This window comes from Lagenorhynchus albirostris, chromosome X, assembly GCF_949774975.1.
Source record: "Lagenorhynchus albirostris chromosome X, mLagAlb1.1, whole genome shotgun sequence".
Classification (NCBI taxonomy): Eukaryota; Metazoa; Chordata; class Mammalia; order Artiodactyla; family Delphinidae; genus Lagenorhynchus; species Lagenorhynchus albirostris.
In genome coordinates this window covers 93,129,449-93,144,825 of record NC_083116.1, presented here as the reverse complement: position 1 = coordinate 93,144,825, position 15,377 = coordinate 93,129,449, and the positions used below count along the sequence as shown (strand labels likewise).

Below are 15,377 nucleotides of genomic sequence, written 5' to 3'. Positions count from 1 at the left end.
TTTAAGGTGGTGGCTTGGGATTTTTGGGAAAGTTACTCAGTTTTCCTGGTATCTCCCATGTATACAGGAGGTAAACATGCTATTAAACTTGTTTGTTTTTCTCCTGTTAAGCTGTCTTTCATTACAGGGATGCGGCATCTCAGCCAAAAACCTAGAAGGGTAAAAGGAAAATTATTTTCCTTCCCTACATACGCTAATTCACACACAAAAAAATTTTTTTAATAAATTTAAACTACAGAAATCATAGCCATCAATCACAAACAATACAACTAAAAATGTATCATGTAACTATAAACAAATATTGTCACCCCTAATAGTTATTGTGAGGAGAGCAAATTGTAAAATACAAAAAATAAGTAGAGAATTTAATAAAATTTAAAGAGGTACAAACCTATAAGATACAAGCAAATCTGTACTCTTGGGTAAATTACTGGATTTAGATGATAACATATGAGAATTTAGAGTTAAAGACAGCCAACACAGGTAAATATACTAACTCAGTGATTCTCAGCCTTCTCGGCTTCACATTAGGAACTTAAAAGACAAAAGAAAACATACCCAAGCCTAAATAAATTAAACAGGAATCTTGGAGGCAGTTAAGAGGGGCATTAGTATTTTTTTTAAAGCTCCACAAGTAATTCTGAAATGCAGTCACAGTCAGCAATGGATTGAACAAAAATTTTTGAAAGTGCAAAAATTTGTCATAAGGAAAACAAGTCTAAAGCAAAAAGGATAAAAGCACAAATAGATAAATTTGAAAGGAGAAAAACAACTGCAATAAATAAATTCAAGAGTTTTTATTAATAAATAAAATAGATAAGATTCTAGCATTGGGGAGGGAAAAAACTTTCCTCTACCCTTCTAGGTTCTTCTGACTGGTCTAACTGAATTAAACTGACGTGAGACAGATTAACAGGAGAAAAACCAAATTTCATTATGTAGTATAGGGGCTCCATAAGAATATGAAGCCCAAAGACAAGTTAGGCAATTGAAGCTTATATGCCATCTGAGAGAAGGGGAAGTGGGTAGGGGTTGCGACTTCAAAGGGGAGGAAGGCAATTCACAAGAAGATGAAAAAAAGCAAATGTTTGGTAAACAAACATTTGCTGGGCCATACAGAAGCAATGGGAGAAAGAGAGGAATTTTAACCGACACTTTGCTAGGTTCCTCCCTGTCTCCCTTCATGGAACAGGTCCTGTATCTAAATTCTTTTAGGCAGTTAGGGAGAAAGTCAAAGGCTCTTCCTTAGTCTTTTGGGCCTTGACTGTTTTCAGCTCAGGATAATCCACATGCCTAAGAGACACTATTTGGGGTGGCAAATTTTGCTCCCCTGCACTAGCAAAGATAATCAAATAATGTAAATAAACAAAATCAGAAACGAGATAGTGCACAACATAGAGATGTAATAAATTATAAGATGTAAATTATCTTATTATAATAAATTATTCAAGCTTTTATGAACATAAATTTTAAAACCACAATTAAATAAGTGATTTTCTGTAAGAACTGTGAAGTATCAAAACACAATGAATAAACTAATAACCAAGTAAGAAGTAAAAAAATTACCAAAGTATTGCCCCAACAAAGGCTCCAACCAGGATGATTTACTAATAGATTCTTTCAAGCTTTCAAGGAAAAGAAAAGCACCACTTTATATAACTCCCCCAGGATACCAAAAAAGATGGAAAGCTATAAAGGTGAATTCCAATGCCTAATACACAAGGTATTAAAAAAAAAAAAGAAAACTATGGAGCAATAGTTTTCACCCTGGCTTCACATTAGAATCACCTGTAGAGCTTTATAAAATCGTGATGTTTGGGCCACATCCACACCTATACACACCCACACACAATGAAATCAGAATCCCTCAGGTCAGGCCCAGGTATCAGTGATTTTAAAGCTCCCCAAGTGATTACAATGTGCAAGCCTAGGTTGAGAACTACTGTTCCAGAGCAATTTCACTATTTATGATTTATAGAGCAAAGATCCTAACTAAAATACAAGCAAACAAAATTCAAGAGTCCATAACAGTCATAAGCAAACTACACAAAAAGCAGCATTTTCCTCACAGATGCAAAGATGTTTCTAAATTAGGAAGTAAGAGCAAATATATAATGATCTCAAACTGTTTCCTACCACATACGTTTTAAAATTCAAGAGTAATTCCTTAACAGGATAAAAAAGCATCTGCTTTAAAACAATAGCCTACATATCCAGTATTATATGTAATTGAACTATGTGTCTGCTACAATCAGGAACAGAACAAAAATGCCCCTACCAACATCATGATTTAATATTTTTTAGGAGTTCTGGACAATGTAAGAAGTAAAAATATTAGCAAGAAAGAGACAAAAGCTATCATTATAGATAGACAAAATAATGGCATAGGGAAACGCTGAAAAACTAAGAATAAATAAAAGATTTCAGCATAACCACAACTGAATCAAAAATATTCTTATGTACTAGCAATAACCACCTGAAAATACAGTGGAAGAAAACGGTATATTCACAATAGAATAAAAAATTACAAAACACTTAAAAATAGTTTTAATGAAAACTCTGTGACCCAGATAAAACTCTAAAAGTATTTACTAGAAGATATATGAAAACTTGACAAATAATAGGACAGGCAAAGTATATTCTGGATAAGCAGACTAAAATAACATATTTCAAATGGATATTTCATTGATGTTTTGGAAGGACTTGAAAAAATAATTCTAATTTCATCTGATAAACAGTCAGCCTATTAAAGATAATTATGAAAATTAAGAGTAATGTAGAAGACCTAACTGTCCTAGATTTTATACCTTACTTACTATTATGCTTCAGTTATTAAAACAGTGCAAAACCAGAGTAATGAGAGACACACTAGTGTGTGGAAAAGAATAGATAGTCTGGAAATACGCTCTATTACATATAGGAATTTAACACATGATGAAAGAGGAATCATGTCAGCAAGTGAAAAAAGTACTAACTTGGAAAACCATCAATGTATATCTCCACCTAAAATAAATTATAACCCAAAATAAATACCAGATGGATTATCAGCTTAAATATAACAAATCAATCCCTTTTAGCCTCCAAAAAAAATTATATATGTGGCAAAGCCCTGAAAGGGAGGATGACCATTCCAGATTTAAGAGAAAAAGACAAAATTATGAAAGAAAATATTAAAATTTAACTACAAAAACAAGTTATAACTTCAATAGGCTAAAATATAAATTAAAAACAAGCAACATACAAATAAGAAATTTAGAACATATGACAAAAGCTTAATTTATAAAAAAATTTTAATTAATTCTTAAAGGATCTTAAGAAAGAAATAAAAACAGAACTTAAAATGCAGGAGAGGTTCAATTTAAAAAAGGAAAATATTCACTCTAAAAAAGTATCAGGTAAGTACAAATTAAAATAACAGTGAGGTGCCGGTTTTGTTTGTTTCTCCTATTAAATGAGCCTGGTAGGGTTATTCATTACCCATGGTATTTTAAATTATTGCAGTTCTTCTGAGGTAGTGTGATGCTCTGAAGAGCCATTTTAAAATTCCTATACTTCTTCTCAGGAACTCCATTTCCGGGCACGCAGCCCAAAGAAACAAACCAAAATATGGAGAAACATATGTGAAAAGATGTTCTTTGCAGCATTTTTTTTATTACACAAAAAAATTAGAGTGGGATAAATTAAAGATCTAACAAGAAAGGAAGGATCTGGTGAATTATGGCACATGTATGTATTCTATGGCGTATTATGAAGGCAGTAGTATGATGTTTTTTAAAACGATGCAGCAATAAGAGAAATGCTTAGGATATGCACAAATGTTGAGTGAAAAAAACCACAGGACTGAAAATGGTAACATACTACAACTATGTTTTCAAAACCATGTATATTTAAACTATGCTTTATAAACCATAATTATGCTTTTCAAAAACACTGGTGGGAGGGGTGGGAGGAAAGTAACAAAAAGCAAGCAGTGGCGGCAACTCCAGTGACGGGCTGGCTGCGACGCACACGAGGGGCGGGGGGCAGTAACAAAAAGCAAGCAATGGCGGCAACTCCAGTGACGGGCTGGCTGCGACACACACGAGGGGCGGGGGGCAGTAACAAAAAGCAAGCAATGGCGGCAACTCCAGTGGCGCGCTGGCTACGACGCACATGAGGCAGGGGCGGACGGGTGCGAGGGACAGCTGTGGAGAGGAGGGAACAGACCTGAGGTAGAAGAATGGGGGGGCACCCTGTGTGGCAGGAGTACTTCCGGTAGCCAGGGCAGGTGGGTGGAAGGAGCTGTGCCCTCCCCCCACCTCCTCCAGCGCTGGGTTCAGCCCCGCCCTCCTGTACTCCCTCAGCAGCCTGGACCTCTAGGCCACCAGCCCAGCTCAGGGGCCCCTGTGTGGGGTCCCTAAATTACCTTGCAGCCTTTTCGAGGGCTCTGACATCTCACAAGGGCCTTGTATTCCAAACCAAATAGAAAAGCTTTCTAATCCCAGAAGTGCTTTGATGTCCCATAAGTGCCTTGACGCCCCGGAAGTAACTGTGTAAAAAAAAAAAAAAAGTCGCTGCCATTTTTCTCGGGAGCTCGCTGAGGGCTTGGGCGCCGAGCCAAGCCTTCAGGCGATCCTGGATCTTTGTGACTTTTCCGAATAGTTTTGAGATCACAAACTCAGTAGAAGGACTTTGACATCTCTGGAACACGGAGAACTGTGATGGGCCAGTGAAAGAAAGGAGTAAGTGCCCTAAGCCGCGGGGGTGGGAGCGGCGCAAGGTAAAGGACCACAAGGAGCCCCCAGCAAACGCGGATGCCTCTGGGGGCCCAGTGACGTGGCGTCCTCCAGCCAGCCAGCTTAGGGCTGTGCATTACGTCCAGGGGAGCCTAGCCGCCCGGGTGCCTGAAAGCTCAGAAGGAGGTCCTTGTGGCCTTCAAGCCGAGGTTTCCTGGGGTTCATCCTGTCAGGGAAATTCCACCTCCTCATCTTCTCTTTATACTCTTCCCATTCCTCAGGTTCGCGTGTGGGTGGAGCAGCCTCCAAAGACTGCCTGATTCGGAGCACTCCGGGTTCCTCTCGTGCGTGGAATCGCCTCAGCGCCATCCCCTTTGTGCTTTGCCAGCCCCGTTCTAGAAGAAATGGCTTCTTCAAAGGATGTCCACAACCTTACGGGGAATTCCAAACATAGTTTCTATAGCTCCATAAACCCTGAATTTGCAGCCATAGCTGAGGGTCAGAATAATGAGACTGAGGAAGCAGACGAGGGCCAGAGAAGCTGGGGTAGACAGCAAGACCAAAGCTCTTCAATGATATATGTGAAGGCGATCCGGGGCATGCTGGGAACATTGATGTTAGAAGGAGACGCTGCCACTAATACAAATTGGAGCCCAAGACAGCAGCCCAGCTCTGGAGGAAGATCAGCCACAGATGTCCCCTTCTCTGCTCCTCAAAGAATAGTGTCTGCCTCAGAGGTCAGAGAGAAGATAGACACAAGCGACTTCTGTGACAGGAGAATGATGGTACATCGTGAGAAGCCACTTGGTGACCCAAGGGCACTCATTTTTGAAGGCAGCTCTCCAGCCCTAAAATTTCTAGACAGACGTGACTCTCATTCACAAATCCAGAAGCATCAAGATAAGAGTATTGTAATTGAGCACCCTTCTTCAGGAGGTGGCTGGTCTGACGTGGATGAGAGTTCTGCCTTCAGATCCCCTCAGGAGGAGCCAGTCTCACTCAGTGCCGCAAGAATTTCAAGGCCTCCATCCTTCACAGCTGAGCCTGTCACCTACTGGCCTAATTTGTATAGTGGTCCTTGGCATGACTCTGCCAGCTACTGGCCCAGTAGTCCCAAGCCTCCTTGCCTTCTCTCCATGGGCGGCAGCAGCAGCAGCAACACATCCCAGGCTGGGAAGAGCAGCCAGAGTTTCTTGAGTGGTTATACCTTCAATTTTCCAGTGTACTCCCCAACCTGGTCCAGAGAACTGAAGTCATCAGAAGAAGATCAGTCTCCAAATTCTCATTCATTTCATTTCTCCAGAAGTTCAGAAGCCAGGATGAAGGAGAGGAGACACCATCTCCAAGAGGAGACACCATCACGTTCTCGGGGAGGACATGCATCTCATTCCCTGCCAAGGAGCCACTGGAAAAAAAGCCTACAGGCGGGTTTCATTGATACCCATTGTCACCTGGACATGCTCTATTCCAGGTTGTCTTTCACAGGGACGTTTAACAAGTTCAGAAAAATATATAGCAGCTCCTTCCCTAAGGAATTTCATGGCTGCATCTCTGATTTCTGTGATCCTCGCACACTGAAGGATGGTATATGGGTGGAGCTGTTGAAAGAGGATCTGGTCTGGGGGGCCTTTGGCTGTCACCCCCATTTTGCACGTTACTACCGTATGAGTCACGAAACAGATATTGTGCAAGCCTTACGGCACCCCAAGGCTGTAGCATATGGAGAAATTGGCTTGGATTACTCCCATAAGTGCAGCACACCTGTCCCACAGCAGCAAAAGATATTTGAGAGACAGCTGCAGCTGGCCATCACTTTAAACAAGCCCGTGCTGATCCACTGCCGAGAAGCTGAGAAAGATCTGAGGGACATCCTGAAAAAAATTATGCCCTCTGACTACAAGATCCATTGGCATTGCTTCATTGGCAGTTACGCAGTCATCGAGCCCCTTCTGGACTACTTCCCCAACATGTCTGTGGGCTTCACTGGAGTCCTGACTTACCCTTCTGCCTGGGAGGTCCACGATGCTGTGAGAAAGATCCCACTGGAGAGAATCGTCGTGGAAACCGATGCTCCCTACTTCATCCCTCGTGGGGTTCCCAAAAACCTTTGCCCACTTGCCCACCCAGGCCTGGCCCTGCATACGGTTCAAGAGATTGCCAGAATCAAAGGTCAGCCACTCTCCCACACCTTGGCCACCTTACGAGAGAACACTAGTCGCCTCTACAATATTTAAGCAGAGAGGGCACAGTCAGGAGTCTTCCAGAAAAGGGAGACCAGCAGGCTGACAACATAGACTTGGTTTGAACTCTGCCTGTGTCCCAGGTCAAGGATGTGTTTGGCAAGCCCATTGGAACAGAAGAAACCAGGACAGGATGTTCTCCACAAAACTTCTTCATAAGACTTCTGCTTCCGGCTGGTAGGGTGGGGTGCAGTGGGATGGGAGGAAGACTAAGGGGAACTGCCCTTGATGTTATTAGGGGTTTCCTTCCAGCCCAGTTGTGCCAGGGTAGTCAGTAGAGAAGAAAGAGTTCCATAAGGTTCTGGTTTGCTAATCCAAATCCCTGTTCTCTGCAGCCTGTGTTTCTGAGCAGTTGGTGACTAAAGTCACCCACCTACTTGTCTTTAAAAAAAAAACAAAGCAAGAAATGTTGAATTTTAGAAGTGAGCTAGGTGATTTGTTCCGTTTATTCCCAAAATGTATTTGTTATTATAGGAATTCTATAGTCCATATGGGTTGTTGTTAAATTTGTAAATTCAGTGACTGTTCAACTTGCAATTTCTTATTTCTAAAGATATACCAACAGTAGCATTTCATCTAAGAGGAAATCAATTTAGATAAAAATTAGTTAATAGTCATAATGTGCCAGGGAGGGCTGTGGGGGACCTTAGAATTGATGGGAGCCAAATCGGTTGAATTTTACAACCACTGAGGAGATGAGTTTTGAATCTGAACTGAACTCCCTCCCCACACTTGGATAATTCCAAAGCTCTTCAGATAACTAGCATACTAGTAATAGCAACTCTTCATTCAAATTGCTCTGATTCTTAACAAGGCCCAAATGTATATCATTTAGAAATACCATTCTCCACAAGGGCAGAAACAGAGAAGAGCTTCAGCTGCCCATTTGGCAAACAGCCTTCCTCCTTGAGAAATTAAAATGAACCCACATTTTAAGGAAAACATTTGAGTTAGGAAATTTAGCTTTGCCATCCAAGGCACACACCTAAGTCTAGGAGTCCGATTACTGGATGAGAAATTCCATTTTTAAAATGGAAAATCTCTTTTACTCTTGAAAACTAAATCAATGAAAAGAGGCCCAGCATACTTCAGACTTCTCTAGTTTCCTTTGTGCCTATTTATGAGGATCCAGAAAAATCAGCTGGCTCCTCACCATCTGGTTCTCAGCTCAGAAGTCTCCTCCACAGAGAAGCCCTCCCTGACCACCAATCTGTAAGTGTTCACCTCACCTGGGAGGAAAAAAAATCCTGGACTTACTATTTTGATTTAATCCTAGCACTTAGCCCTGTCTGAGATTGTGTTGTTAATAGATATGTGTGTTCATTGGTTATCTTCCCCACTATATTGTAAGTTTCCAAGCTTGTTAGTCTCCTTCACACTGTACATACACCCGATGTTAGAAGAGTGCCTGGAACGGAGCAGGCACTCAGCAAAGATTTCTTGGATTAACATATGAATGAATAACTTCGTTAACACCTGGCAGTTAATGATAGTATTTGGGCGAGGTGGCAGATATTAGTAAGAGAATAGAGTAATAAGCCATCCTAGTTCTAGCATTCCTCTTTAATTTACAAGGCAAGGCAAGGTTGAAAGGCCACCTATATTCTGCCGGTAGATGTCATCCATAATAAAAGAAATAAATGAAAAAGATCAAGCTCTACCAGGAACTTGACAGTTCATATTTCCTATAAATAACACTGAGTATAGCATAGATTTCCCCTTTGTTGGGAATCCAGTCTTTTGAGAAGAAGAAAGCTGTAGCTGAAGTGCTTCACTTTCCTTAGTAGAACGAAAGAAGCTGATGCAGTGTTAAAGGTGCAACTTGATTATATTTTTCAAGACAGAAGATGTTCAAAAATTAAGCCAATGTTTTGAGTTAGGAAGGTTTTTTTCCATTTAATGTACACTTTAAATAGACATTGTTCACAGTGTGTCCCTCAACCCACTGGAGCCCTGAGCTTGTGATAAACAATTTTAGGGAAGAGGGTTCCATGGGCACACACTTTTGGTAAATAATGAGTTGTACAAAGTTCCTCAGATTTTTTTTTCATTTCACATTTCCTGTGATATGCTAATGTGAGCCACAAATACCCAAGAAGGTGTTTCTCAAAGTTACTTCTAGATTAATTTGATTAACTTGAGGTACAATTCAATGAGCTCAAGTTCTTTGGAAACACGACCTTAGTCACACTCTTGCTGTTGTGATGCCCTTATCACATTTTGTGCATATCTCCACTCATCACATTCCTTTCTCACAACATAAGATCTGTGGAGAACACCATGTTATTCATCTGATTCTAGCAAAGTGACATTACCAAGTGAGCATTTTAAAAATGGGTGTGAATGAACGGTTGCTTTTGTAAGCACACAATCAACAAGATAAACAGGATATACACATATTATAATTAAAGTAAGTTTCCTTTCCAAAAAAAAAAATGATCTTCTTATATGGAGAAAATACTTTCCTTACCTGTTCCTCTCCCTCTACAATTTTGATGGCAAATGCACAGACCATACTCTGCAGTGTTTCTAACGTGCAGGAGAGAACCTTGCCATAATTCAGCTTTATTTCTTTAGGAACGGGAGTGAGCAATATAGTCTTTTCTGAGTGTAGTACATCCAGAGTGGCCTAAGTCAAAACTCACAATCTTCCTTTACTTATTTCTTGAATACAGTAAAGAACACTTGTTTCATCTATTCATGTTACTAGTAAAAAACAAAAACAAGAAAAAAACCACAAAAAACAAGAACCAAAGAAACCACAAACAAAAAAAACCCACCAAAAAAACACAAAAAACCCACAAAAACGAACAAAAAAACAACTCGTGATCCAGATGTCCCTCCCTCCCTCCCACCCTCCCTATCCCACCCCTCTAGGCAGTCACAGAGCACGGAGCTGATCTCCCTGTGCTATGCGGGTTTGAGACTACCAAAGAGCACAAAGTGGGGGGAAAAGTCCACAACCCTACTACTTAGAGACAATCACTTCAACAACTGGAGTAACTCTTTGGAGGTTTTCTCTAATATTTCCCTAGTTATTGGCCAATTCCAGTGTTGTACTCCTTGAGTCAACTTTGCTACTTAATATTTACTATAATATTCACTTCACTTTATAATTAGCATAAGCAGTGCATTTTATTTCCTATGAATTTGTGATTTAAATACATTATTTTGTGTATTTTTGTTTGCTTTCCTGAGTAAATAAGCTAGAAGTCTAGAAGTTTGTTAATTCTGTTGTTTTTAAGACTCAACTCCTTGACTTCTTGTTCAAATCTATTCTGTTTACTGATTTACAAAATTCTGCTTTTAAATTTATTAATTTTTTCCTTCAGTTCTCGGATGAAATTTTTTGTGTTATGCTTTTTCTAGTGCCTTAATTAAATGCTTGGTTTATTTTTAATTTGGGGGGGAAAGAACAAAGCATTCAATATTATAAATCTGCCTTACTTATAACTCTGCTGTATCTATAGGACTTTTTATTTTAATGAAGTTCATTTTCTCACTATAAAAATTAATACATATGCATTACAAAAATATGAAAATAGGAACAGAAAGAAGTGTAGGATATTTCTACTACCTAGAACCCACTGTTTTGTTAATGTCTTTCCTTAACATAATGGTGATTCTATGTCAAATTGTGTATACTTTTGAGAAATTCATATTTTCATTATGCCAAATTATATATACTTTAAAAAAATGATTATATTTTCATGCCCATACTCACTGAAGATTTATGTGCCACAAAATCCCGCCACCAATCTATATACAGTTTTCATGTTCTGGTGTATTTTTACTTTAAAAGTCTTTTTTCTTTTTTAATGTAGTTAAAAACACAAAGTATATATGTTTATTAAGCAGAGTTAAAAGAAGGAATATTTACAGGTCCTAGAGAAAGATGATATAAGAAGCCTTTTTCCCCATTGATTGAGAGAGATTTCAACTCTATTCATTGTTACTTTTAATTTGTAAAGAATTGTCAGTTCAAGTGTGAATAGCAAAAAATTAACATCTATTGGAACAACTCCCTTGAATGGTGAAAAATACTATATTTTTTCTTTTTATATCCCTATCTTGCATTTGTCATTTTATTATTATTTATTGTGCTTTTATCTTTCAATAAACATTTAAAATGTTTACACTGTTTTCAACTTTATTTATATTTTATAATTACTTATAAGTTTGTTTCCATTGCTCACCACTAACCCTTTTATTTCATGACTTCCCTCATGGTTGAACTGTTTAATTTGCTTTACAACTGGCTGGAGTACATGTTCAAGCAACTTTCTCAGGAAAAGTATGTGGACGGCATATTTGTGAGAAATCATATATCTGAGAACATCCTTCTGTGGCTTTCACTAATACCACCTTGGCTGAGTCTAGAATTTGTGGGTCACAAACATTTTCCCCTAAAAGTTATAGACATTGCTTCCCTGTCTTCTGGCATTTAAGACTGCAGAGAATTCTGATGTCAACTTCTCCTTCTTTGGGGGTTAAACTACTTTTTCTCTCAGGATGCTAGGTAATTAATTTGCTTTATCCTTGACATTAACATAAAAAACGCCAGACTATATCTAATTATTGGTCTCTTTTTTTGTTGTTTTCTCTGGTACACGGTAAGCATTTGATCTGTAGATCTGTGTGTTTTTATAGTCCAGAAAGTTGGTTTTGTTTTTATTGTTTTTTTATGGCATGCTTAACTGATTTGGTTGCTTTTAATCTAGCTTCTAATTCTTTCGGAACAATTGTCTATATATTATAAGAGCTCCATCCTCTGTCCAACCTTTCATTACCTATCTCAAGCTCTCATATCTGACCTTTTCCTCTGCATTCTGGGAGAATTTCTCAAGTTTGCCTTTTCCATTACTCATCTCATTTTCTCCAGTTTCTTTTTTTTTAAATTTTACTACATATAATGCTTTTTAGTTTCCTCACATTTCTTCCTCCTCCAGCAAGTTCCCTTTCCTTTTCACCTACAGTCTCATTCAACAATATTTTAAACGTATTCTCTTTTCTCCTTCTAGACTTCACTTCAGTTTGCTTTAAATGCTTACTTTGTTTTGTATACTTCTTTGCACTCAATAGAAAGCACAAAGCAAATCATTATCAAAAATATTCATTTTCCTATAGAAGGCATATTTTTAAAATAAATATTGTTTTTCCTCTGCCTTTTAAATACTATGTTCTCCTCCATTTACACCGCAGAGCCTTTTCAGAAACCTTCTGTTGGGTTTCTTTGTTCATTCTTGAACAAAGAGCAGTCTATCCAGGCTGATGTTTTTCTAAAAATAGGGTGGGCAGGTCTTCTTTCCTTCCTTCAGCGTCCATTCCAATGTTCTGATTCTTCCTCTCAGTGGGAAGCTGGTTGATAGAAATTCATATACATGAATGTTAAGGGAAGCAGGGACGGAATTGGGGCCATGGAGAGTCCCCTTAAGGAAAAACTTCAGATTTTTCCACACAAAAATTTTATAAATTGACCTGACCTCCACTCCGGGAACAGAGCGAATATAACCAGTCCTTCGTGTGCATTGCCTGTCGCATCAGAGAAACGCCCTAATGCAGGGCCTGCTTTTTCCCTCAGTGTGACTATTCCTGGGCCTCCTAGTGACACTCTTAATCCATCAATAGCTGTGAAAGTAAGCCAAGTGGAAGCCCCTACAGGTTGTCCTAAGGCCCCAACTCAATTCTTGTCACTTTCTTAGGAAGTGAAATTGCATGTTGGTTTTGGTATAATTCTTCAATATGATTTCATCTGCACTGTATCTAGTGGAAATTCTTCACAGTTTGCAACAAGAAGATGGACCTCCTCCCTGGCCTCCAACACTATTATGGTTTCTCCGTATTTAAAAATTTTGAAGTCATTTAACTGGGATTGTGAAGGTGGAGAGGTTCATCTAAACATCAGTGCCTAAGTTATAATCTCACTCCAAATTCTCATTTTTTCCTCACTTTTTTTTGATAAATTTATGTTCCTATGGATACTGTGTTTAAATAGGCATATCATTTTAGAAAATTCAAGTTATACAAATCTGAATCTCATTTAGCTTGTTGAACATAAGAGATGGTCAATAAAGGTAAATTCAATTTAAAAATGACAAAAAATACAAACTATAGAAAGATGATTTCCAGAAATTTTTCGTATTATAAAAATATTATCATCATGAATCCATTTATAATTTATGCTCCAATTTTCATGACTAAATCTAGGTGGGTTTAAGATGAAATGCACCTAACCTATATGGACAGTATAAGCATTCATCAAATTTATTTTTACTTGTCTGCTTCTTCTTAAGACCTGATTTTATGGTTTATAAAAGGGGAAAAAGATGTGACTAGAACGCTAGAATATTATTCTTGTAGCTGTATCACTAATTAACCACATAACTGGTGCAAACCACTTAAAGTCTTTGTTCCCTGGTTAACCTTTTAGCAAAAATTAGAAAATCAACACTTGCTCACCACAGGACAGTGCAGCACTATTTAAAGGATTAAGAAAATTATGTATATATAACAGCACTTTGGAGAGAAAATGAATGTATAAAAATACTGAATAATATATAAATCAGTGTAGGATGCAAAGCTAGAAGCTTAAAAATACTGTCAAAACCACATCTAAAATTGTCTTTTCACATCCTTATGGAATCTATTGGGCAAAGCAATTTAAAAACACTTGATATTACTAAGAGAAGAGGTTCAGACCCACTGCTTAAAAATAAGTCTTCCTGGAAAAATAATTAGGTTGAGAAGAAGGGGGTAACCCTATCCAACACAAATCCCATTGCTAATCATGGGGTTTCATAAACTGAATAGAGAAAAATGAATATTCAAATATTCAATATTAAAGACACAAAAGAAAAACAGCACCTACAATATAAAAGACAAATATTTGGTAAATATATATATATATATAATTTACCAAGTATTTTATATATATTTTTTCAGAGGGAATAATAATGGGACCTGAGGCAAAAACACTCTTTCTTGCCATCATTTGGAGATATTATGTACTTTAAAAGGCTGGATTCCTCCCAAAAGAGTAAGAAGAAAGATGCTTAGATAAGATGCCTTTTATGTTCTCCTCCAATCGAAAGAATCTATTCTATACTTCTAATAATTACTCAATAAACTGGATTCCCCTGTACATTAGATTGTCCTACTGGTTTCAAAGTATGTCACTTACTTCCCACAAGTGCATCAACAGCTGAGATCACAAAATGGATACTTCATATGGAAAGGCTCCTGTATCAAAAGTAACATAGACCAACCCAGTTACAGAGCACCTGCTAAGTTCAAAGCTCTATGCGGAGTGTACAGCATTCAATAAAACAATCTCTCCAGCTACAAGGATTACACAGTCAAGTAAGGGAGATTAGACTGTATGCAAATAATTGCAAAACAGGGAATGGTACCACCAAATAATTATAATGCGCTGGAGATAAAGTCATTAGGAGAGACAAAATAATATTCTTACAAAGCCATTCATCGCTGAGCACCTGTGATGTGTCAGGCACTGTGCTAGGCTCTGAGAATTCAAAGATAAATGAAAATAGCCAACTCTGATTAAGTAGTTATAACGGGTCAGGCAATGTGTTAAGTTCTTTTACACTCTATCTCATTTACTCCTCACAACACAGCTCTAAAATAGGTAATATCGTGATCCTTGTTTTACAGAAGTCAAGGTTTAGGAAGTTAAATAATTTACCCAAGGTCTCGAGATAAGAGAATAGGACAGCTGGGGTTAGAACTCACACTGCCTAGCTTCAGAGGCCACCTTCAGAGGTTAAGCATTATGTCCTGAACTGCCACAAAATCCCCACCACACTCCAGCTCAGTGAAGGACACAGAGAAGAGTAACAGGGCGATTCTAACAGGGGTCTGAAAATGCTCCAGTAGGAGGGGGAAGTGCGAACCACCTGAGAGAGCATCAAGAAGAACGCATCACAGTGGAGGTGACAAGTGAAATGAGCCTTCAAGGCTGAGAGATGAAAGAAGAACTGCATGCGTGGACAGGTGGGTAAGGGCATTCTCTGTGGAGGGAACAGCATGTACAAAGTTACAAGAGCATGGTAGTATATGGTATGTGGGGTCCTGTGAGTCATTTTGTGTGGCTGAGGGCTGAGTGGGGAAGGGGTGGCAGAGGAGATGAGATGAGTAAGGTACAAGAGCCAAAAGACAGGTGGTCCCGAGGCCATGCAAAGCTAAGTCAAAGGATTCTAAATATTTTAGAAAGTTAACCCTGTAGCAGAGTGGGCAGTTGAAAGGGGAATCAGACTGAAGGCAGGGATGGCGCTGAAGAGGCTACTCTCTGGATGAAAGATATGAAATAGGATAGCAGCAGTGGCCTTCAAAAGGAGACTGATGAAAGGGAGATTTCAGAGGGAAACAAGAGAGGACCGGGGTCAACTGATCAGTGACAGAGGGT

General features: G+C 38.7%; 2 protein-coding genes across 2 annotated transcripts in view; one reads left to right on the top strand and one right to left on the bottom strand.

Moving 5' to 3' along the window:
* EFHC2 (EF-hand domain containing 2) overlaps positions 1–15,377 on the bottom strand; it is a 203,224-nt gene that overhangs the window by 126,451 nt on the left and 61,396 nt on the right.
* On the top strand, positions 4,925–6,949 carry LOC132513921 (putative deoxyribonuclease TATDN2). Its single transcript, XM_060138564.1, has one exon. The coding sequence runs from the start codon at positions 5,120–5,122 to the stop codon at positions 6,947–6,949; it is 1,830 nt and encodes a 609-aa protein (XP_059994547.1). The 5' UTR covers positions 4,925–5,119.